The 25,178-nt window shown below is 50.3% G+C and overlaps 1 protein-coding gene across 3 annotated transcripts; it reads left to right on the top strand.

Annotated features, from left to right (window-relative positions):
- Positions 1 to 1,521: 1,521 nt before the first annotated feature.
- Positions 1,522 to 23,299, top strand: LOC116944427 (cleavage and polyadenylation specificity factor subunit 6-like). 3 transcript variants are annotated; one of them, XM_032958028.2, is made up of 8 exons: positions 1,522 to 1,701; positions 3,085 to 3,354; positions 4,237 to 4,340; positions 4,987 to 5,132; positions 6,348 to 7,527; positions 7,969 to 8,238; positions 9,974 to 10,230; positions 20,084 to 23,299. In XM_032958028.2, exons 1-7 carry the CDS (start codon positions 1,642 to 1,644, stop codon positions 10,221 to 10,223), a joined length of 2,280 nt encoding a protein of 759 aa, XP_032813919.1. In that variant the 5' UTR covers positions 1,522 to 1,641; the 3' UTR covers positions 10,224 to 10,230; positions 20,084 to 23,299. The 3 variants fall into 3 exon arrangements, with proteins under 3 accessions (XP_032813919.1, XP_032813920.1, XP_032813918.1); XM_032958029.2 differs by having other exon boundaries at positions 1,523 to 1,701; positions 19,902 to 23,299; XM_032958027.2 differs by lacking the exon at positions 20,084 to 23,299 and adding an exon at positions 16,253 to 16,319 and having other exon boundaries at positions 1,523 to 1,701.
- The last annotated feature ends 1,879 nt before the right edge of the window (positions 23,300 to 25,178 follow it).

The raw sequence follows: 25,178 nt of genomic DNA, 5'->3' as shown, positions 1-25,178 counted from the left end.
GTTCTGCACCAGAATCAGAATCTCTCTCTATATGTGTCCCGAAGGAATTCCCGATGATCCATCAAGCCCTTTTTCGCAGATGTCCAATAGCAAGCGGGTCAGAACGTTAGAACAACAAACAATAACAACAACACCACGATAGGAGTGCAAAGTATAGGAAAGGTAAACAAATTACTGGGGGGAAAAAAAACATACGAATACAAATAAACTATTTTGTTTTTATATTCTTAGCTGTTTCGGTAAAGTCACGTTGAAGGGAAACAATAAAATAATAAAATATATATAAAACAAAAATTCTCACGACGTTTCGACCATAACACAAATGGTCATCATCAGGTGTGAAAACCCAACGGCAAGAAACATTTTATAGAAGTGGCGGTTCGCATTTATTTATTTTTAAACGGTGTTCTTATTTATTGAAAAATATATTTTATTATTTTATTGTTTCCCTTCAACGTGACTTGACCGAAAGAGCTAAGAATATGAATTGCTGCAGTCGCGAAAGCTTTAAATCAAAATTTATTTTGTTTTTATTTTACCAGGTAAGGCCCGCTGAGCTTATTAGCTTCTGTTGTAAGAAGCGACCTGGCCACAAATGATAGCTATAACGAAAGTGGCTCATCACGTGGAAATATATATCAGCAATACAATGTGTTACGCGCGACCCGAATATATACTGCTGGACATCTGTGGAAAAGAGCTTTATAGCTCATCGGATTCATCTAGTTTCAATAAATATTCTGATGCCGACCCCGTTCTACACCGACCCCACTCTGCACCGACCCCACTCTGCACCGACCCAGCAACGCAACTTAGACTCGGAATTAATTCTACACCGACGACCCCACTCTGCAACGCCCGGAACTGCACCGAGATCCCCGCTGTACCGACCCCGCTCTGCACCGACTTCATCCCCACACCGACGCCGACCTACACCTACACCACTCTACACCTACGCCTACACCACTCTACACCCACCCCGACCTACACCACTCTACACCTACCCCGACCTACACCACTCTACACCCACCCCGACCTACACCACTCTACACCTACCCCGACCTACACCACTCTACACCTACCCCGACCTACACCACTCTACACCTACCCCGACCTACACCACTCTACACCTACCCCGACCTACACCACTCTACACCTACCCCGACCTACACCACTCTACACCTACGCCTACACCACTCTACACCCACCCCGACCTACACCACTCTACACCCACCCCGACCTACACCACTCTACACCCACCCCGACCTACACCACTCTACACCTACCCCGACCTACACCACTCTACACCTACCCCGACCTACACCACTCTACACCTACCCCGACCTACACCACTCTACACCCACCCCGACCTACACCACTCTACACCTACCCCGACCTACACTACTCTACACCTACCCCGACCTACACCACTCTACACCTATCTACACCGACACCTATCTGCACCGACTCCCCTCTGCACCGACTCCCCTCTGCACCGACTCCCTCTCGACTCCGACTCCCCTCTGCACCGACATCCCTCTCGACTCCGACTCCCCTCTACACCGACTCCCTCTCGACTCCCGAGTGAGCACCGCAGCGCCCTCAACTCGGCCGCGCGGTGGCCGCCGGGATCGCGCGCAAATGGCGGACGGAGGCGACCACATCGACATCTACGCCGACGTGGGCGAGGAGTTCGGGCAGGTGCGGGTACCCCCATCCCCTTCTCTCTCTCTCTCCTGTCGCTCGATCCCCTTCGGAGAATCCCCTGCGATGCGAGGAGCGGGAAGATGCCGGGGTTGTTGTTGGTGTACGGGAGGAAGGGCCGCAGCGGGTGGGGGTGTCAGGCCTTTCCTAGCGGCTTAGGCCAAAGGCATGCCTCACGGTTCCGGTTCTTAAATGATCGCGCGAAGACTTTTACCAGTCGCCGTGGGGTTTTGTTGTTGTTGTGTACCTGAGTGAATTGTGCGTGCGTGCGTGGTGTGGGAACAGTGTTTTTTTTGTTGGCGGCGGGAGGGAGGGAGGGGGTCGTTGTTAGGCGTGGTGGCCTTGCTGCGGCTGCTGAGCTTATGAATGAGACCCCCCGCGACCAAAGCGTAAAGAGGCTGCGACGTTGTACCACCACCACAATGTAAATAACCGCACTACAAGTTGACACAATAATTGGCGATAACCATACCGCGTCACAACCCATACGGTTTTACCGCGTATTCTTGTACATGGGAAATATAAGTTTTCAGGCCCGTGCGGATTACAGCCGTTTCAATGCGGGCAACAACAACAACAACAACGTTTTTGTCTTTTGTGTTTCTCCCTTGTGATGGGACTTTGTAGGATGAACGTTAAGACTTATATGGGAACGGGGTGACCAATGAGGTCTGAATTGGTCTGTAATAAGGTCGGGTCGCGGCTTGTGTTGTGGCCGAAACGTCGTGATTTTTGTTGTTTTATTTTTTACCTACGTGACTTTACCGAATAGAACCAAAGAGTAAAGAGCACTGATAAGGGGTTGACAGGTTTGGATACCTGTCGTATAGGGCCACAATTAGAAGAAACCCGCCCCCCCCCCCCCAAAGTGTACTACAAGATGCGCCTTCGGAAAACTGCGTCTATTTACGAAAAGCAACAGCAACGCGCGCTTATCAAAGGCGCTTAATCGACGCGCGCTGCGATCTGCTGTGACAACGTCGGGAGTGAGGCTATTAACGGGGGAAAACGACCCTCGCCATATACATCGTCATGCTCCCCCTCCCCCGTAGGCTTGGGTGGTGGCATTGACCCCGATTCTTCCCCCTTCATAGGGTCCTGTCGCGTCGACATTCTGTCGCGCCAAAATCGGGTTTGCTGTTTGCGGAGTTTCCGTCCGCCTCTGCTCCCCTTCCTCGTTCTGCGATCGGGGTATTGCACCGAACCTCGCGTTGAGTTACAATATTTGTGTGTTTTTTTAAAACAACGGAGAAAACCGAAACGTTTATCCGGGAGTTGCGTGAGTGAAGCATTCGCAGGGGCTGGCACCTTACATTTTGTGTGTGTTGTTTTTTTAAAATCTCCGGCTCCATTGCCGCTCCCTTCCCCCCCCCCCCGCAGGAGCAGGACTACAACCGCGATGATGATCTCTACAACGACGTCCTCGCAACGTCCACCAACAACGGCGACACGCTGGAGTCGCGCCGCGCATCGCTCGACGGGCCGAGGGGGGGCGGGGAGCGCGACGATCTCGACTTCCCCGACTCCATGGGTGGGGGGCCCCCCTCCTCCTCGGCGGCCCCCGAGGGCTCCCCCAAGCCCGGCTCGGGGCCCAACATCGTCTACACGTACAGCAAGCGCGTGCCGATCTACGTGGGCAACCTCACTTGGGTGCGTGCGTGCGTGCATCCGCTAACCCCCGTTCCATAGCAAGCCGTCGTTCTACGTCGGATTGTACCGCCATGGGAATGTGGAATTTCCATCGCCGTTGACTCATCGCTTTCAATGGAGACGAGCGCTGTCGCCTCAGTGCTCGTTTCGGCTCGAAGGCTGCCTCTTTCGTGCACGTTTGCATTCGTACGGAGTGTAACCACCTCTTTTTTTTTCAAGGAAGACGTGGATCTAATGAAGCGGTGCCATAAACACACGTGACGAGAGGTCAACAGCAGATATTTACATGTCCATCTACTGCCCTATTATCAATCCACTGCTGGATAAGGGCCTCTGAATGCCATGCAGATCGTGGGGTTTATTTGACCATCCCTGCAACGATCAGTGAAGGTTTATTTTAAAAATATGATTTCCTAATCTTTAATTATCCTGGAGGAATCCGATGCGCTATGAAGCTCTTTTTCACAGATGTCCTATAGGGGGTGGGTTAAGGTGAGGAGCCTAGACTTGGCAGCATTGTAGAATACAGCAATTTGCTATCCTGCACTGCCCCACTGCAGCCATTATGTAACATCACAGCCCTATGACAAACCTGTTTGGCATTGTGGTCACCCGTCCAAGTACAATCCATGTGCAGCTCTGCTTAGCTTCTGCAATCTGTAGGGATCAGGTGCATTACAGGGTTGTTTGAAGTTGGGCAATAAAGGTGGACAGAACCTTAACATGATCAGTATGCAATAATAAACAACATTGGAATTTATATTTCGGGATATGCAATAATAAACAACATTGGAATTTATATTTCGGGAAGTACTGAAAAAAATGCATACGGTTCTAGTTGGAAAGCAACTTGTGTATCCTTAACCACCCCTCCCTCCACAGTGGACCACCGATCAGGACCTGATTGAAGCTTTCCAGGCTGTGGGGGTCAGCGATGTCCTAGGAATCAAGTTTTATGAAAACCGTGCCAATGGGCAGTCTAAAGGGTGAGTCTCTTCCGCGATTGTGGACTGCCAACTTTAAATTAGCGAACGCTTTTGTATTCGTGTTCAATTCGCAATTAATGTATTGTTAACGCCGTCAAACGCTTAAGCAGAAAATCATTATTTCAGTGTCTGGTGGAATCACGGATGGCTAAAACCAGGAACTCGATTGTGCTGGTTTGGCACGCTTGACTCCCTGAACCACATCTAAGCTTTAACTTTCATATTTTTTCCAACTACATTTGAACGCATTTTAGCATTAGCTGTGTTCATCCGTAATATAAAGTTTTGTAATGAGGGACAGACCAAATTTATCAAAACGTTGTTTAAAAGACCAAAAAGCACTTTTTGCAAATATGCAATCAAATTTGGCCCTGACTGCTACTCTGTTGGTTCCCATTATTGCGAATTAAATACTTGTGAGGACAAGCGCATGTTGGACAGTGTTGCGTAAAGCATGCATAGTCATGATTTGTCTTGGTTTTAATCCTTTCTGCAGTCACACTTTGTGAGTTATGGGCTTGCTGTTTTCACATGCAAAGTGGCTGTCCTCTTTCTACACCAACTCCACTTCCTACACGTCTTCCTCCTACACCGAACTCGCGCTGACCCTGCCACTCTTCCCTCTTCCTGCTTGTCCCTTCGTCAGGTTCGCCATCGTGAACCTGGGCTCGGATGTGGCAGCACGTAAGCTGATGGACCTGCTTCCGAAACATGAGATTCATGGTCAGGATCCCATCGTGACTCCTTGTAACCACCAGACGCTGAGCCAGTTTGAGACTCAGTCCCGAAAGAGTAAGTGTTTCTCGCCCTCTATCGTTTGTGGACCAGTTGGGCGATTGGTTGGTTGAATTTTGTTTAAATCAGAAAAAAGCTCATATAGACCAACGGGCCTCTCTTTCATGTTTAGAGCTGTGTTTCCATGACGAGAGTGAAATAGCTAATAGTCACACATTTACAGAGGTTTTTGTCGAGTCCACTACTGGATGAGGGCCTCCCTACATCACACGGGTCGTGGTTTATTTAATCGTACTCCACAACACTGGTCAATGTGGGTTGTTGAAGGTGGGGACAGTGAATAATGCAGTACAGCAATATATATTTTTGCTCTGTCCTTTGCTGGCAATGCAGTTCCACAGCAGGTTACGATGTATGTGTGTATGAATGTTGAAATTATTTTACGCTACTACGTAACCAACCGTGCTAATCGGAGGTGCGGAAAGTGTGTGATTCCTGTTTTGTGCATGGGAAGTTACCCTTCCAAGCACTATCTCGGCTAAACCCTGCTTAGGTTCTGAGCTCTGATGAGATGCAGTGCATTCTCAGATGGTTTGGTATACTATTGATTTATTTATGTGTCTTAACACGTAGGCTTTAGTGACAAATGTTATCCATAATAGAGGTTTTTGAGTTAGATTGTGTGGATATGAATGTGTCGCTAAACCCGCCACCACCCTACAGCTGAACCTTACATTAAACCTTACCACCTGACAAACCTTACTAATTGGCTGTGTCGGGTTTAACGACATTTATATTTTCGCAATCTGACCCGAAAACCTCTTACGGATATTTATGTTTTTTGTCACTGCAAAAAGTAGTACAACAATGAAAATTTCTTCAAAAAATCTGCACACAATTTAGGTTTGTGTTTTTAGAGGTCGGGACCTGGCCTGGTGGGCGGGAATGACCATTTAATGGAGAGAACTACTGGCTCGGTGACCTCCCGTGCATGGGTGGTGCAAAGGGAATGATCCATGTCTTTGTTGACTGAGGTGAAACGGGGAGCAGGGAGGTGGCTGTGGAGATTAAATCCGCATGGAGATTTTAAATTCTCCTGAGGATTACGGATTAAGGCGTGAGTTAATAACAACTGCTACTGAGTGCAATGACTTACATTCACTCTGTAGGAGCTGTCATTGGCTCCAAGACAGATTTTTTTTTTCTAAGAGAACTTAAGCCGACGTTTGACGTCTGGTTATTTATTTTCCCCTCCCCCTTGTCCATCTCCAGATTTCGGCCAGGTGGACCCTGCTCCGTGCAACTGGAGCAAGGGGGGCAGGGTGGGCCAGTCTCCTCCACCGCATGGCCCCTCGCGCGGGGGTCCTCCCTCCGGCGGCCCACCCCACCACCCCGGCCCCCTGGGTGCCCCCGGCCCCCACGGGCCCCCCTTGATGTCCCGGGGAGTGCCGTTGTCCCTACAGGGCCCCCCGATGATGGTGGCGGCGCTGCCCCCTCCGCCGGCCGCTCGCTTGGAGCGTCCTCCGCCGGGGCAGCCGTTCCCGGGACAGCCGTTCCCGGGGCAGCAGCCTCCGCCGCACTTTAACGACCTGCCCCCTCCTCGGCCGGGATTGCTGCCCCCTCACCACCACCCTCACCCCCACGCTCACCCCCATCCTCACCAGATGCCCCTGCCACCGCATTCGATAGGTCACCACCCTCACCAGCAGCAACAGCAGCAGCAGCAGCTCCCTCCTCACCACCCCCACCACCACCCTCACCATCCTCAGCACCACCCGGGGGCGGCACAACTGCCGCACGGCCCCCACGGCCCCCACGGCCCTCACGGCCCTCACGGCCCTCACGGCCCCCACGGCCCCCACGGCCCGAACGGCCCGCACGGCCCCCACGGCCCCCACGGCCCCCACGGTCCCCACGGCCCGCACGGTCCTCACGGCCCCATGGGATTCGTGCCGCCCCACCACGTAGGCCAGCAGGGGGGGCCGCCCCCTCCTCCGCCTCCGCCGCCCCCCCACGGGGCCTTCCAGCAGCGGCCCGGCCTTCCTATGCCGCCCCTCTCCTCCTCTCTGCCCCCGCCCCCACAGCAAGTGCGGATGCTGCCCCCACACCACGGGGGCCCCGGGCCGCAGGGCCCCCCAATGATGGGGGGCGGAGGAGGACCCCCCATGGGCCACCCCGGGCCAATGCCGACGCCACACGTCAACCCGGCGTTCTTCCCTCCACCTGGGGGAGCCGGAGGAGGGGGGGGAGGAGCAGGAGGTGGGGGGGGCAGCGGCGGGGGGGGGCAGCTGCCCCAAATGCCGCCGCCTAACGCGGGAGGAGGGGGAGGTCAGCAGCGTCCGGATGGTGGAAGAGGGGGTGGCCCCCCGGGCCCTCCAGGTCCGCCGGAGCAGTTTGTGAGGCCCCCGCCGGGATACGAGAGGGGAGAGTACCGACCCCCCCCGCAGGAGAGGTGAGCGTGTGCCGACCACGCCGTGCATTGTTGTCAGAGGTGGGGATTGGTTGGGGCAACAGCTGTTTGGGAGCGATTGTTGAAGGCTGTGGCCATGTCCATGCCTGGCCGCATTAGCCCCTCTTCCCACTTATTCTTCGACCATTTGTCTTTTTTTCCTTCTCTCTCTCTGCCCCCCCCCCCCTTCATCCCTCTCATGAACCTTCCCATTTATTCTCTTAGATTGCGGCTGGGGAAGACGGTGGAATATGTTTAATTGCTCGTCAACCAATCCTCCCCCTTCATCTCAATTTTTTTGGTCGTGTAACGTCGTAAAGCCTAAATAATGTATCTGTTTTTTTTTTAATGACGCGATATAAACCAAATGTGCTCATAAATTGGAACGTGTGAATCCCACACTGCCCCACCACGCCTGACCCCGTTCGCTCTGTGCCACCCCAGCCACCGCGAGGCCGAGGGGCCCCAGCTGTCAGAGACGGAGTTCGAGGACATGATGACGCGGAACCGCGCCGTTTCGAGCAGCGCCATCTCGCGCGCCGTCTCGGACGCGAGTGCCGGCGACTACGGCAGCGCCATCGAGACGCTCGTGACGGCCATCTCCCTCATCAAGCAGTCCAAGGTGTCGGGGGACGAGCGTTGCCACGTGCTCGTCGGCTCCCTGCAGGACTGCCTGCACGGCATTGAGGCCAAGTCCTACGGCTCGGGGTCCAGGTGAGGGGGACCGAGCGGGGTGAGCGACGGGCGGAGGGGCGCGGCGGTGATAACGAGGAGTGAAAGAGGCTGAAGGCAGCGATGGGCAACCCGGACGAGTGGGGTGGGCCACATGAGCACGGCCCTCCTTCACCTCGGTGGGCCGCAAGCCTGACATCGTACTTGTGCACCAATCGCGACCCCATGGATGTATGCGCGTACGTTGAACGTCTTTCGCACCGTACGTAGCCAACCGTGCTAATCAGAGCTGCATTGATAGTGCTTTGGTCGCCTGGTCACAGTGCAAGGATGCGCTTCTGCGGCCGTCTGGAACGCACTTCCTTTCGATATTATGAAGCCACTGGAGCTATGCACTTTTAAATCTAGATTGGAACTAATTTCTTTAAAACCTTCGATTAGCACGGTTGGCTATGTACAGTGGGAAAGACGTTCAACGTAAATACATACAAGGCATTCCTGGGTTATTTGGGTGGTGACATTGCCCGGCGGAAGCACGTTTCGCTGCTTGTTGCAGAGGTTCGGAGTTCGAATCGTGCAGCCACCCTGATTAATGCTGCGGGTGTATTAACCGGATAAAATAATACATGCCGTCTGCGGCCAAGTTAGAAAAATCATCCTCGAATTGCTCTTATGGAGCATTAATAGCAATCGTCTCACCCCTACCGTGAAAACTTGGTAGGCCCTTCCTGAAAAACTATCATAATACACATTCCAGATGTGCCATTTTAGCAGAACGCGGTGGGCATTGTAAAAATGGTTACCATTTAATATTGTTTTTAAAATGTCAAAATGGCACGTATTTAATGGTCATATTAATATCAGGTGTTTGTGTGTGATAATTGTGGGAAACTTGTACCATCAGACGAGATACCTGGGTGCGTATGGGTTCATGTGTACAATCAAAATCACCCTAGACACACTTAGACCGGGCCACCATGAGGGGCTCTGTGGGAAGCTTGTGACTCATGAGCCGCAGCTTGTCCACCTCCTGGGCTGGGGCACGGGGTCGGCAACCCACGACTTGATTTCATACGGCCCGTGGCCACGTAAGGCCCATCGCTCGGACTGGCAAAGAGTTGAAGGGGCTCGATGGAAGGTGACATGAAGGGTTAGATTGGGGTGAAGAGCGTTGGGCGAGAATTGACTTAGGGGTGAGTGTCAGCTTGAGACTCGAGGGGTGAAGAGTGTAAGGTGGGAGGGGTGACAGGTTAAAGGGGTCCTTGGGTGTGTGGCTGAAGCTTTAAGTTAAGAGGTGATGGGTTGACGGTGGGAGGTGGAAGGGTTCGGGTGTAGGGGTGAAGGGATGGTGGATTGGGATCACAGGGATTGAGGGCTTAAAGTTCCAGATGAGCAGTGCCCCTTATAGTGGCTGAAGGTTTAAGTTAAGAGGTGATGGGATGATGGTGGGAGGTGGAAGGGTTCCGGTGTAGGGGTGAAGGGATGGTGGATTGGGATCACAGGGATTGAGGGCTTAAAGTTCCAGATGAGCAGTGCCCCTGATAGTGGCTGAAGGTTTAAGTTAAGAGGTGATGGGTTGACGGTGGGAGGTGGAAGGGTTCCGGTGTAGGGGCGAAGGGATGGTGGATTGGGATCACAGGGATTGAGGGCTTAAAGTTCCAGATGAGCAGCGCCCCCTGATAGTTACGCGAGCAGAGGCCGCAATCGATTTTTCTTCACAGTCAACCGCCAGCCCTCAAAACGTTTCCGCCTTCTCCTCCCCGCCCCGCACTCTCAGGAAACGCGAGCACTCCCGCGATCGCGAACGCGACCGGGACCGCGACCGCGACCGGGACCGCGACCGCGACGGGGAGTCGGGGCGCTCGCGCGAGAAGTCTCGGCGCCACAAGGGCAGCGGCAGCCAGCGCTCGCACAGCCGCGAGAAGTACGACGACTACTACCGCGAGGGGGGGGGCGGCGGCCGCGAGCGAAGCCGCGAGCGCCGGGACAAGGAGCGCGACCGCGACAGGGAGTACCGCCACCACTAGAGACGAGGTTTGTGAACCGCAGCCGCCGCCGCACATGCATTACACACGCACACAGAACGCGCGCGCGCGCGATGCCCCCTTTTGTATCAGACGGGGGGTTAAGTGAGTCGCGGCTTGCAAAAATCGCATGTCGGGAAGGTGCAGGGGAAAGGTGCGTGGCCTCCTACGTGCCCAATGTGGGCGGAGTGACGCCACTAAAAGGCGAGGTTTGTGAGAATCGCATCGGCGGTCGCTGGAGAGCAGCGTGCGTGCGGGGGGGGGGGGGGGGGCGTGAGTTGTACAGCGACGACGTCGCGTGTGAATATCGCGAGGGCGTGAGCGCCGCCACTTGGACAAGGTTTGTGAAACGCGGTCGGAAAATTATTGTTCACACGTTTGCACTGCACGCACACACACACACAAAATGCGCGGGTGCGTGTCTCTCTGGGTGTAGCGATGATATCAAGCGGGAGTAGTGACACCACGAGACAGGTTTGTGAAGCGCACAGACCACATGTCCACACGCAAGCTCACCTGCGGGCGCACGCACATGCACACACTCCACGCGTGTGTGCACACGCACGCGCGTTGGCTCGCCGAGAGAAGGTAACGTCACTTCTGTGTAGTCTGCCAGGTGAGCAGCTGTGCAGCTTACACACTGCCCTTTACACACACACACAGCTGCATCTGTTGCTTAGACACAAACGGTCACCCAGCAAGTCTTTGTGGTAATTACCGTGCTCTCTGGATTGTTAAGATGCTGCGGAAAGTTAAGACGCACCCAAAACCTTATTTTCGGGTGAAAATGAAGTTTTGCCAATCTGGTCACACACAGAAACCCACTGAATGATAAGACGCACGCCCGCCTCTTACTTAAAAATACAGGGGGCAAGAGTGCATCTTGTAATCCGAAGAATACGGTAATTCATTATTGTACTGCTGGTGCAGTGCATGTGATGGTTTGCATATTACATACGATACGACTTCAAGGGTAAGGACGCTACCAGCGTACTTGACAAGCAACTTTAATCTTCACGATATCTGCCACCGGACGGTAAGTTTATTTTCTTTGGTTGTTGTTGCCAATTCCATTTGTGGCTTGTTGGTGTCACCTCACGAGATGAAGAGTTAATGTTCGGAACTCTTGGAGCAAGCGGCGAAACCACCTCATGTCAGAGAATGACCCCGGAAGATGATGTCACTGAGCAACTCCTGAAGTCACTTCAAACGGGGGCCCCTCGCTGCGCACACTTAAGAGAAAGCGTTTCAGTACGCCTCGAGTGTTTCGCCGCTTGACAGATTGAACCAACGATCGTTAGTCAACAGAGCTGGAATAAGCCAAGTTTTTTAATTAAAACCAAAGAGCGTTGTTTTTTTTTTGGTGAAATCTAATAGCCAGGCTGAAACCATCAAACACGCTGCGTTCGAGAGAACTCGGTTTAAGCAACGGCAGATGAAACTCTTGATTCAAACACAGGATCTTTGGCAGAGCTGTCTCAGCCTCTGACTCCAAATTCACCATTTGAGGCCACCTGGCCACCTCAAGGTTTTTAAAGCTGTCAACTGCCTGGCGGCTTTATCGTTCGTGGCGATGTTGTCCCTTCGGCGCTGATCGCTCATGGTGAGGGCAAGCGTTTGATGAGGAGGGTTACAGCCCGAGAGCGACAATCGCTGTTTGTGCTTGGGGTTTCACTCCCTTGGTGTGCAAGTGGAGTGAAGAAAGACAGGGAGAGAGGGAGGGTGTTTGGAAGGGGGGGGCTCATGTATAATAATACCTTACAGTTTTCCTAAAATATACGTTTATTGCAAGGTAGTAGTTATCGTAATAACACGGGCGATGTGTTTTTATTTTGTACGGTCACTTTGTTTACCTTTTATAGATAGGTACAGCGAAAATAAGGTTTTTTTTTAGTAAAAAAAAAACAATTGTAACTTACATCTAAGCATCATTTTAACACTTGCCTGTAAGGAAGTGTCGAGCACCATGCGGTTATTTTCAAGCGGTGCGGAATGTTTTTCATTGGTTGTTTAGGTTCACCTATAAATTTTGATTTAAAGCTTTCGTGACTGCAGTAATTCATATTCTTAGTTCTTTCGGTAAAGTCACGTTGAAGGGAAACAACAAAATAAGAAAATATGTCTTATATATTATATATTTTATTATTTTGTTGTTTCCCTTCAACGTGACTTTACCGAAAGAACTAAGAATATAGGTTCACCTATACTTAAATAATATAATTTATGAATAATATTTATATCCCCCCCCCCCCACCACCATAAAGTAACTAAACGCCCTCGGAGCACTGTTTTTTTGCCTTTAGGGACCTGTTGATTAATGGCAGCTGTTTGTGTGGCAGAAGGTGAACTCAGCACCTGGTTTGCACGTGGGCATTCAAGTCAGATTAGGGGGTTGACGATTGCTGTGTAATCCCAGTTGAGCAATTCGCGCGTTACTTTCAGAACGCGTCAAATTTTGGAGGATGACGGCAACGCGCAACGGGGGTGGGGCTGCTGCTGCGCATGACGTCGGGGGACGCGGATGGGGCGCGTTTATTTTTTTCCGGTTTATAAACCCGCGGTGTTAATCAGGGGTGGCCTGCCGAATTCGAACCGTGAACCCGCTGCAACAAGCGGCGAACGCGCCACCGCTGGGGCCACGTCACTGCCCCGCTTATAAAAGTCAACCAACTCGGGGGTGGGGACAATTAAATGGTCGTGAGGTCCGCGCACGTGTTTACAATGTGTGTGCGTAATGTTGAGACGTCTTTCGCACCGTACCTAGCCAACCGTGCTCATCGGAGCTTCAACGATGGTGCTTGGTCAACATGATCACAATGCAAAGGAGGATGCGCTCCTGCGGCCGTCTGGAACGCACCTCTGATAGAAAACGAATTTATTTGAAACCTCCGATTGGCACGGTTTGACCGCGTACAGTGCGAAAGAAGTTAAACATAAATACATACAAGGGATTCCTGGGTTATTTGGGTGGTGCATGGCGGTAGCACGTTTTGCTGCTTGTTGCAGAGGTTCGCGGTTTGAGTTGTGCGGCCACCCTGATTAATGCTGTGGGTGTATTAACCGTAAAAATACTACGCGTCGTCTGCTTGCAAGTTAGAAAAATCATCTTCGGATTACTTTTTTGGAACGTAAATAGCAATGGTCGCACCCCTACCGTGAAAACTTATTAGGCCCTTTTTGAAAAACTATCATAATAATTCACATTCCAGATGTGCCATTTTAGCAAAACGTGGTGGGCATCATCGTAAAAAAATGGTTACCGTTTAATATTATTTTGAAAATGTAAAAACCGGCACTTATTTTATGTACATATTAATATCAGGTGTGTGTGTGTGTGTAAAAGGCTAGTTATCTGTGTGGGGGATATAATTTGTGTAAAAATGTGACGTGTCTTGATCTGTAGGGCACTTGTACAATCAGATTAGAAATCTGGGTGTGCGCGTCTGGGATGATTGTGGGAAACTTGTACAATCAGACGAGATACCTGGGTTACGTATGGGTTCACGTGTACAGTCATAACAGATATCGGAGTGTGGGATAATTGTGGGAAACTTGTACAATCAGACGAGATATCTTGAGTGTGTGAAAAATTGGTGCAGAGGTAGATGTTTGGATGTTGGACACTCCCATAATCGTCCGAGTCCAATCAGGCTGGATGTCTGGTGTATGTGGGATGCTTGTACAGCATAGCTGGGCTTTTACGATCAGACTTGATATCTTTGAGTGCACGTGACGCTTGTGCAATCAGCATAGATATCTGTGGGACACCTGTACTGGATAGATTGTCGGGCTTGGGAACACTTGTACAATCGGACTGGACATTTGCGCTACGTTTCAAAACTTTTGTTGACTCGGACGAGTACAATCAGAATATATATGTGGGTGTGTGTGGGACGCTTGTACAATCGTGAATAGATATTTGGAGTGTGGTGGGATAATTGTGGGTCATTTTTTTATAATCATACTTTATGTCCTGAGCAGATAAGTTGTGCTCAGTTTAGATGTCTGTGTGCATGCTAGACGTTTATTAAATGGGAGTGGATACCTTGATTGTGGGACACCTGTACAATAAGGTCACGTAATGCGGGGACACTGGTATGATAAGGTTTGCAGATTTTGGATTTCAGCCGGGTGTTTGTTCAGGAGACTTGAGTTCATAGCAAGTGTCTAATGTGTGTGGTCTGCATGGTACCTAAATAATGTTTTTTAAAATATCAGTTGTATGTACGTTCGTAGTTTAAGTAGTGTACAAGGTTTAACTTTGAATGTAGCAGTCGTTCTGCGTGTCTGTGGGTCAAATCCAGCACATTCTGCAAATGATGAGAAAACTCATCATTTCTAGATTTGAAGCTTTCGTGACTGCAAGGATTCATACTTTTTGGGGTTTTTTCGGTAAAGTCACGTAGGTAAAATAAAATAGAACAATTAAATCACGACGTATCGGAGGCAGCACAAGCTTCCATCTTCAGGTGGAACAGTCGCAGCAGAATTTCTGTGTCAAGTGCATAGTTCCGAGACGACTTGGATTATATATAGGTCAGGGGGAGCCAGAAAGGGACGTGGGTGGGTGGGAGGGCTGAGTTAAGCTGCCTTTTGTTAAACGGCACAAACGTGGGTAAACACCCACTGAGAGGTGGAAATGGCTGTACAATTAAAAGGCAGCTAACGTTTGACTTGATTTATAACATCTTTCCAGTGGTTGCTCAATTTGAAACCGAATCCGCGAGCACAAATCAGATTTGAAACACGGCAGAACGAATTCTTCGGCCGTAGCTGATCATTGTCTCAACACAGCGGGTTCTCATGAGATTGTCTTCTCTGATACCAAAGTTCTCTGCAAACCTCCTCCCGGTTATCACCAAAGATTTGTCCATGAGGCGATCCAGATATACAAACATAGACACAACTTCAACCGAGAGGATGGTTTCAAATTGAGCAACCACTGGAAAGATGTTATAAATCAAGTCAAACGTTAGCTGCCTTTTAATTGTACAGCCATTTCCATCTCTCAGTGGTTGTATGTCAAACTTTAGCTACCTTATAATCTTACAGCCATTTACTTAGTTTCCATTTTAGGTTTCAAAAATTGGTCTGTACTTGATGTCTTGCATCGCCTCCCCCCCCCGGAAAAACTCCGCCTCCAGAAAACCAAAAGGGTTGTTTAGCCACGTTTGTGCTGTTCAACAAAAGGCGGCTTAACTCAGCCCTCCCACCCACGTCCCTTTCTGGCTCCCCCCCCCCTGACCTATATATAATCCAAGTCGTCTCGGAACTGTGCGCTTGACACAGAAATTCTGCTGTGACTGTTCCACCTGAAGACGGAAGCTTGTGTTGCCTCCGAAACGTCGTGATTTAATTGTTCTATTTTATTTTACCTACGTGACTTTACCGAAAAACAAAAGTATAAAACTCATCATGACAGAAATGCGTTCGGGCTGGATACGAATTGGCTAATCGCATGAAATGCGATGCCTGATGGGAGTTGTGCCTTCCTGCTGTTTGTGAGCGCACCTTTGTGTGTTGTTAATTCGACGCATGCGGGTGCGTATTAATAGTTAAGTAATAGCGCGTTTACTTATTAATGCACACGCGTTGCTGTTTTGGTCATTAGGGTGTTTTGACCATACTTTACTACGCTGCTCCATGTTGGTTGTTGAAGAGGGGCGGGTGGGGAGCCCATGACCGCTTCAGATATCAATCGCCACTGATGTTAGCTGTGGTCGAAAATCGAACTCGGGTCACCGGGTTCCCATAGTGCAGTGTGCTAACCACTGCTGTCCCCGAGTGTGTATGTGTAACATTTCAACTTGGGCGACATTTGTGCAATAAACCTTAATGTGTAGGACGCTCATGCCAGTCGACTTCCGAGTATGTGTAGGACACTTGGTGCTATTAGATAAGTACATATATATATTTTTTTTAAACTTGTGTGTTAAGCCAATCTCAGGATTTTGTAAATTTTACCAGCAGTTTTTCGAAGCATATATTTATCATAATAATAAAAGCGTTCCCCCGCGGGTATGTTTCGACAGGGTTCGTTCGAAGCGAGGTGACGCTTGAGTTTGCGTCAAAGCAAAACAAATAAACGACTCCAAATGACTTGAGACAATCCCTGGCCTCAGTCGTCGTACGTGTGTTTTTGTGGCACAGCAGATTCCAGCAGTGCAGAAACCCCCTCCTCCCCCTCCTGGCTCGCTTTGCTTCGCTCTTCTCTCGCGTATCTTTGCAAGCGTCTGCTACAGTCGGGTGCACGGCGGCACCACGGGAATGTTGACCCCAGTTTACAACCAACGACTCGCAGCGCCCTCCTCGGTGGACCAGGGTACAGAAATCGTGACGACATCGAAGCAAATTTTTAGTGAGGTTTACGGTAAGAGTTCTCGCAACTGCAATGCAACGGCATTGGGTGTCGTAAATTTATGAGAGATCTTAACGAGTCGGGACCGCTCACAGGTCGATCGTAACCGATTCTAATTCGTAACATTTTACGACAATGTCAAGAACATTTACTGTATAATATTTCCATACTTAGGCACAGGCCTGGTTAAACGCATGGAGTGGTGACATCATGCCCAGCGTGTTGACTAGGGTACTTTTGTGAGAGTTAGGATCACACTACGATTCCCCCCCCACTTTGACTTGTGATGATTTCTCTTTAGACTTGATCATACCACAATCGTAGCCTGCTTGTTCATGGGGAACATTGAGAGCACTATATCTGTACTCTACCCCCAGGTGTACTGGTGCCATTGTGGCTGTAGTTTCGGACGCACAAAAGGAGTCCTGTGGTTTGGGACTCGCCAGCTGTCGGACAAATTATTGTCGCGCCCAAAAGGCACGACAGTAAATGACAGATTACGAAACTTACACCTGTAAACTACGCGCTTAACGAGTACCTGGAGGAAACCCGCAAATGCATTCAAGGGGCATAACACTCAAAGATCCACACAGATGGGTTGACAAATCATTGCTTCTTTACTGCTACCTCCTGGGCCACTTCTGCGCCCCCAAATCTGCATCCTGATTCCGTGAAAACTGCAAACCTCAAGCCGGGTACAAGTGCTTGTCCATTGTCCATAGCTTCTGATGCTTTGTGTGCGTGCGTGTGTTCAGTTGTACAACCGATTGAGCATTTGAATCTGACTTTCTTTAGTCGATGACTTAGGCCCCTTGAAAAATTATTCCGGTCACCCGGAAAGGTTCTGCCTCCCGAAGGCAGGAACTTCCCCCACCCCCCTCACCTTGCAAGTCACACGCAATGGGATGTAGCTGGTGAGATCACGGCACCAAACACCACCATCACCTCCCGTCCAGCGGTACATCTCAGATAAAAAAAAGATAAGCATTGATTTTTTCTGTTGCTCACCGCCGAGAGGGGAAACCTAATATGCAAAAATGAGAGAAGAAAATCCTCCGCACAACTGTAAACGTTAAATAAAGAGAACTGCAAGTATTGGGAGCATACATGTCTCAAACGCAAAGGGCCTCACATCACAGCTCATCTCAACCCTGCAGCAATCGAGCCTTGGGGGGTGTGGGGAGGCGGGGGTTCAGGGGGGACCCGCAGTGGTCCCTACAGGGCACGGGGTGTAGGCTGCATGGGCTTGCCGTGAATGGGTGCAGTCTGCTATCAGGGGGCAATGTTACGCCTTGGGTTTTTGAACTTGGCCTGAACACCAGCGGGTTGTGTTACGTTTACGTGAAGCGGGGGTTTCACTGCACCTTGGTGTGAGTGGTGGGGACCGTGTGACGATGTGTGCGGGTCGTGGACGGCTGGATAACTTTTTCACCAATGCAGAATGATAGCGATCGTATTTACTCGGTGTACGTATGTTTAACTTCTTTCGCACCGTTGGTAGCCAACTGTGCTAACCGGAGGTGTGGTGCTGTGAGGTGGCATAAAAACACCTACACTCGTGCCGGGTTAAGGGATGGGTAAAGAGGACGTTCAGGTCTCAATGTTAACGGTGGGAGGGGAGGGTGGGGGCTCTGTTATTATTTATGAGGTACGTGGATTGATGGGTCACTTCTGTACCATGGCGGGAATGGCTGAATTTGTTTTACACTGATAGTCGTTGCTGTGAACTTGTTTAAACACCTTCGCTCCGTGCGTATTTGAGATACATGTGTATTTGAGATGCGTAAGGAGGAGATTCATTTGCAATGTGTGAGCGGTGTGGACTATTGATGTACACTATGGGGTTTTTGGATGTGAGTCACTTCTGTACCATGGTGGAATGATAGGGATTGTATTTACACCAGCAGGCTGTGTTGTGAAATTGCTTCAGCACTTTGGCTGGGTGTGTTAGGCTTATCTAAAGAGGTGGGGAGGGGGGGGGTCACTTTTTATTGGCGTTAACGGTGGGGACCGTGTATCGACATGGGGTTTATACGATTGCGCTTATCACACACAAAGTGCCTGCCACAAATGAACCACAATACCTCGCTGATCTCGTCAAGGAGCATAAGCCATCACGCGAACTCGGGGTCATCCTTGTAGCGGCTTTTGCCGAACCATTGAACAAAGACGGTCACTGCATCGCGCGCTTTCAGATGCGCTTCTGCGGCCGTCTGGAAATGCTCTGGATATTAGGAAGCCACTGGAGCTATGCACTTTATAATCATCTAGTTGAAAACTCATATCTTTAGAACTGTTTTTTTTTGTGTTTCCCCCACACCTCCAATTATCACGATTGGCTAGGTAGGGTGCGAAAGAAGTTCAACATACATATAAACCCCGACTGACATCGAGTTTTGCTCAGCATTGTCATTTAAACCTGCAAGCAAAAGTTAACGTTCATCGCGGTCAAATCAGTCGAATTGAAGTCCAGATTACAAGCCACGTGTGCGATCACTGCTCACGTGCAACCAAAATAGAGTAATAAATCAATTGCCCCCCTACTCCAACGTCGTGCTCCGTGAACTTCATTCGCACCCCCTCCTCCTCCCACTTTGCTGCGTGAATCGCTTCGGCGCTTGGTGAGCGGTGAGGTCGTGGAGGTGGTGGAGGTTAGGGAGAGAGAGAGAGATGAGGAGATTGAACGTGCGCTCTCCCAGGGCGCTCGTTGAGCTGCCTGCCGCATCGACAAAGTTGCCGCGGTGAAACTGTTCACGTTTGAAGCCGAAACGCGAATGCGGGGACCGTGGTTGATTTGTGGTCATGTGTGATCGATGCTGTTCAAGTAGCGTTCGTCGCTCAAAGAAAATTTGAATCCATTGCGATCCGTCATTTTATGCACACCCAACCGATGGTGTAAAAGTAAAAAAGACATATCCTAAACATTAAAAGTTATTCGGATTTAACAGTTAATTTTTCACATGTGTACCATCTTCATCAATTATCTGCCGGATGAAGGCCTCCTCCATTCCGTGCGAGTTCTAAGGTTTTGGCCATACTTCACCACGCTGGTCAGTGCGGTATGGTGAATGAGGGTGCAGGCGGGGGCGCAGGACCGGCTCAGATCAAAGTTCTTGCCGCTGATGTCGGCCGCGGCGGGGAGTCGAACTCGGGTTCCACCCGCTATCGATGTGAGCGAGCGTAAGTGGTCATCGGGTCCCGTCCGGGTTTTAAAATGATTGCGGTTCGGTCTCCCTGCTTGTGTGTTAATGACAAGGAGAGGGAGAAAAAAACCCAACCCATTGCCGTGTGACTGAAATGAAATTCCTCTGTTTGTACCGTAGGTGGCACAGAGCACAGACAGGCTAGCACTCGCTGCTTGGCGTTTGTGCCTCCCCCACCCACCCTTCCCACTTCCCCTCCCTGCCCAGCCCTGCCCAGCCCTGCCCATGTATTCGTTGTGAACCCTACCCAGCACACTCAGATTATCATTGCACTGCGGCTGCCCACGTTCACGCGAATGCAGACAAACAAACAAACAAAAACGGACTTGCGGTCGATGCGATGACCACACGAGGCGACCACCAATCGCCTCTTCGCAAAGTCGCCCACCAGCCGTCCCGTCGTCCACCATTCGTCCCGTCGTCCGCCAGCCCAGCCCTGCTCAACGCGAGGACCTCATCCCTCCCACGCTCTCTCCACGTACGTGATGTCTGTGCGCTCGCAAATGTCCCGTGTTTTCGCTTGGAATCGTTACGTCGGTTTTTGCAACGCTTCTGGCCTCCCCATGCTGCCCCGTCTTGCCAGCCTTCTCGCCTCGCCGATGTAGACCCGGGAGTGGGTCAAACTTTCCCGGTGGGCCCACACCCATTACAACGAGAGAGGCGGATGCGGTGTGTGGCCCGGGAGCAGAAAAAATGTCCGGGGTCGTCAAACCCGGATAGGCCCGGCTAAAGTTAAGCCCCGCAAACGCGTTTCTGACTCTCCGTGTGTTCGCCATTTAGGCGGAATGGAGCGACGGGCCGCCCTGTGCCGTTAAGAGATTTTCGTTTGGGTGTGGAGGCGGAAAAGTCAGGAACCAATCAGGCCGTGGGAGCGGGGGGGGGAGCGAGGGCTCGAGCTGAGGAAGAGCTCGCTCGCCCGCTCGCGGCTGGTTCTCTTTTTTCTGCCTGGAATTAAACGACGTTGCAAGCCCAACGGTGGAGAATCACTCGATATATAGCAAAATGATACCGAATCGCATCGGCGCGGGAGAGATGATATTGATTGGATCGAGTGGAAATTGGGCAGTTCCCGGCTGCAATGTTGTGTGCTGCGGTCGTCATGGGCTTCAAATCGCCCTCCTTGCTGCGCTGGACTCCGTAGGCCCACGGCGCGGAGGTGGCTCCCACAATGTGCAAGGACGACGTCGCCACGCGGTTGTAGGCCCCACCCATTCGCGAGCAGAGACGAGGGGAGGCTTTCAGTGTGGCTGCCAAGCCCCTTAGAGGGCGCTGGAGTTACACCTAACGGTGCGCAGGTGGCTGCGACTTTTTTTTTTGTATTTGTCTCGCGTACCGAAGCTTCAAGCCTCTTGTGGAAACAGCCCTAAGGACGCCGCAGGGGTTTCTTGGCGCACCTACAAATGCAGCAGCCGTTTTGATTTTATTTGTAGAGCCGGCACGTCTCCCTTTTACGGTTGGGCGATGCCCGGCATTTGCCGGTGATGACCGTGGTGAACACGGCGATGTTTTGCTGAAAAGTTGTAAAGTTGTCGCGAGCTTTGCTTTTTTTTTAAATCTTAATAATAGTGACGTGCGCGTTGTTTTGGTTTGTTGCTACGCCGGAGTGTTAAAATTGTGTTTCGTACAATAGAACCTCTTGCAGATTTAAGGCTTCAAAGTTACGATACATTGTAAACCGTGATAAAGTTAGCTTGATAAGAATCGGGTGGCGTAGCCTAGGGCGTGGTGTGGATTGCACAACCGTGCTTTTAAGCCCCGCCACCCGGGCTCGATTCCTGACCGCGGCTGACATCGGTGGCGAGTGTTATCCCCGACCGATCGTGCATATCCATCCCCATCACCAAACGCACAATGACCAGCTTGGTGAAGTATGGCAAAGCACACCCCCATGGCCGACGCGGCATGAGGGAGTCCTTCATCCCGAAGTGGATTGACAAGGGCCTGTGACTTATTATTATGAACGTAAATAGTCGACCCTTAACTAAATGCGAGCGGCCGTGCGACATGAATAGACAAGTCGAATTATTTACCTGCTCGCACACGAGAGCGTGGTGGAAATTCCACATTCCCGTGGCTATTTTCACGATTATTTCTGTTGATGATCGTCACTTAAGATGGCGATGAGATGAGTTGGACCACGATTTGAACCTTTACGACCTTCCGATTGCGAGTTAAGCTCTCAAACTCTCTCACGGTCGTGCTGCCGGCCTGGCTTGATCAGAATACGCACGACCTGTAGGCGTACCAAGAGAGAGTTTGAGGTTTGTTTCAGCCATGTGTTGTTGTGCATGTGATGTTTGAAATAAAGTCTTCTGAACGGAGGAAGAGGAATTTACAGTCACAACAAACAAAACAAGTTGACACGCGTCAATAACACTGCGCCAAAGTATATCATAGGTGACGTTTTATGCAAATGGATTTCCTTCATAGCACGTGTTATTGATAAACGTGTTGTTATTATGCACCACTGCCATCACAGCAGCTGCATGACCAAATCACCAGATCATGTGTTTGAAGGCTGCTTGAATAATGTTGTTTGCTAAAATGTTAAATCCAGTTCGGTTTATTTTTGACAATTTTTTTTTTCATTTTGTTGTTCATGTACAATACAATACGTACAACAGCTACATAATGTTTTAATAATCATTTTGATTGTCAGTCCACCGATCGATAGAGGCGTCTCCTCCATGCCACGTCGGCCATCGGCGGTTGTTTGACCATACTTCGCCACGCTGGTCAGTGCGGGTCGGCGAAGAGTGGGGATAGGAGGCCGAGGAGCGGCTCGGATGCCACCTGTTGTTGGCCGTGGACAGGAATCGAACTTGGGTCGCCCAGTTCACAGCGGGGGGGAGTGTGCCAATCACCGCGCTAACCCCGCACCCACACAACAAAATGCTCGCGTAGGTATGAAGAAATAATTTTCACCATCGCAGCTGATTAAAAGTGCAAATTTGAGGGGGTTGTGTGAGAGTTGAATCGCAGAAAATGGAGATAAACGGCTTTGAGTAACAGCCACGATGACGTGACGTCATCTCCCTCGCCTACGCCTGTACATTTGGAGTTTGCGTGTCTCCCCGTGGTCGCGTGGATTTCCCTCTGGCTCCTCCAGGTTTTTACCTCCACCTTCAGAAATATGCCTTTAGAATATTTGGCTGCAATGTCCACGTGATAACCCACACTCCATTGAGCTTTCCATTTGTGGCCAAGTCGCTTCTGAAAAAGAGCTCTATTTCGCTCAGTGGACCTTGCCTGGTTAAATAAACATTTTCTACGTGTCTCTCTCCATGACGGAGCCATCCCGATGTTCATTTCTGCGTGTTGCATAAAAAACAAAAAAATTACGTGCATTTGTAAAACGAGTTGGATTTTGAAATGGGTGAAAAAATAAAATGTAGTTGTGTTCGCAAGCTGTTACGAATGTTGGCGTTGGATTTGTGACCGTTTCGTCGATCCTGGCGACAATGTTGACAACAGCTTCACTCGAATGTTGGCAAAATTAAAAGACTGTTTTGTGAAAACCGTACCGAGTTGCATTCAAATTATTGCCCAGCGTGTGTCGTTGAAGAGTCCGCGTTGATGGCCAGCTCCCTCGCGGCACAATGTCACGTGTCCAACTCTGGCGACTTGAGGTGTGTGAAAAGGTCCGGGATGTGTGAAAACGTAATTTCCTTTTTGAAAACTAATTTCTTTAGAACTGCTTTGGTCTTCTTTGGTTCTTTCGGTAAAGTCACAACACAAGCGGCCTTCATGAAGGCCGAAACGTCGTGAGAATTTTATTGTATTTTTTTTATCAATTTATTATTTTATTCTCATTCTACGTGACTTTACCGAAAGAACCAAATAAGATGAATCCTTGCAGTCACGAAAGCTTTAAATCGAAATGTAACTGCTTTTTGTGTTTGGTTTGTTGGCCTTTCACCCCCCCCACCTCCGATTATCACGGTTGGCTACGTACGGTGCGAAAGAAGTGGAACAAATCCGTACGTGTGTGTGAACGGTGAACACTTCAGAGCAAATGAAAGCTGTGTACCACGCCCAGATACTGCACTGGGTGTGGGCGGGTTAATTGGTCGCGTCGGATACGTGACGGCTGGATACGAGACGTTCTACTACTGTGTTAAATATATCGTTGCGCACGAATGGCCGGTTGAGAAAGATCTTTAAGCAAAACAAAAGAATACAACTTAAAGGGAAGACTTTTTTCCCCCCCCCCACCACGTGTACTGTGCCTCGAAACCCACGAATTATTGCCCACTTCGATGAAACCAAGCGAACAAGCGACCGAGAACCACTGCCCATGGATTAAATTGACCGGTGATTGACAATTTACATGCTTTTTGTCGTGCGCAACTCCCCAAAATCAACCGTCTCGCTCGGAATTGGAATATTAACACTGCAGGAGGAATCCGATTAGCCACGAAGCTCTTTTTTGCACAGGTGTCCACTGGTGCTCCTGAACCAGTTGTGGAAATTCCACCTTCCCTTGGGGTGGGTGGGAGACCATTGCCTCCATTGACCACCCTCCGTCGCGACTTTTCAAAAAAGTGATGCGCGTCAAACCCACAGATTCGCACACACAACACACAGCTGAGTCTCTTCCTGTCACCGCAAGGGGCTACAATGTAGCAAGTGGGAGAATTAGGAACGCAACAGTTGTTTGCCGGATTAAACATCCCCCTAGTAGTACCCGTTCGGCGTGGTGGCTGAGACGCATGCAGTGACGGGGAATGCGTCCTCGAATTGTAAATGGTTGTGGGTTTACTCTCCAACACACGTGTGTGCTGTTCCAGTAAATAATTGGCATGTTTTGTTTACCTGACACAACCTTGCTAATTGTCTGTGGCGGGTTCAACGACGCAGTTATATTTACGCGATCTCACCCATAACACCTATTGTGGACTTAATATCCTTTGGGTCTTTCGGTAAAGCCACGTAGAGACAAAAAAATAATATCACGACGTTTCGATCGCAACACAAGCAATCGTCATCTTTTTTCGTCTGATGATGATTGCTTGTGTTGCGATCGAAACGTGATATTATTTTTCTATTTACGTGGCTTTACCGAAAGACCCAAAGAATATGAATTCCTGCAGTCACGAACACTTTAAGTCACTTATGGACTGTCACGACTTTCCACAAAGTGGTGCTCGTCAACAACAACAACCGCCATTCGCCACTAAGTGTCGGTAACGTCACCGCAGCGCCTGTGCCAGGCTACGTGCACGTTGAGGCCACGTGACGTGTCGAACGCCCGGTGGCAGGAGTTCAAGGGGCAGTACCCAGGTGCCACGGCTCGACCGACTGAGATGACTGGCCGATGCACCATCTGTTCCCCCTTACTGTGCACGTCAAACCCACGGATTCACACACACAGCTGAGTCTCCTCCTGTCACTGCA

The sequence above is a fragment of the Petromyzon marinus genome, chromosome 21 (genome assembly GCF_048934315.1).
Source record: "Petromyzon marinus isolate PM22_M1 ecotype Great Lakes invasive population chromosome 21, UKy_Petmar_22M1.pri1.0, whole genome shotgun sequence".
In the NCBI taxonomy this organism is placed as follows: Eukaryota; Metazoa; Chordata; class Hyperoartia; order Petromyzontiformes; family Petromyzontidae; genus Petromyzon; species Petromyzon marinus.
The sequence above is the reverse complement of the archived record's forward strand: the minus strand, read 5'-3'. Positions and strand labels throughout refer to the sequence as shown.

Coding starts and splice junctions, on each gene's coding strand:
- LOC116944427 (XM_032958028.2), top strand. CDS start 1,642: ATGGCGGACGGAGGCGACCACATCGACATCTACGCCGACGTGGGCGAG. Junction 7,528..7,968: donor CGACCCCCCCCGCAGGAGAG/GTGAGCGTGTGC, acceptor GTGCCACCCCAG/CCACCGCGAGGCCGAGGGGC. Junction 8,239..9,973: donor TCCTACGGCTCGGGGTCCAG/GTGAGGGGGACC, acceptor CCGCACTCTCAG/GAAACGCGAGCACTCCCGCG.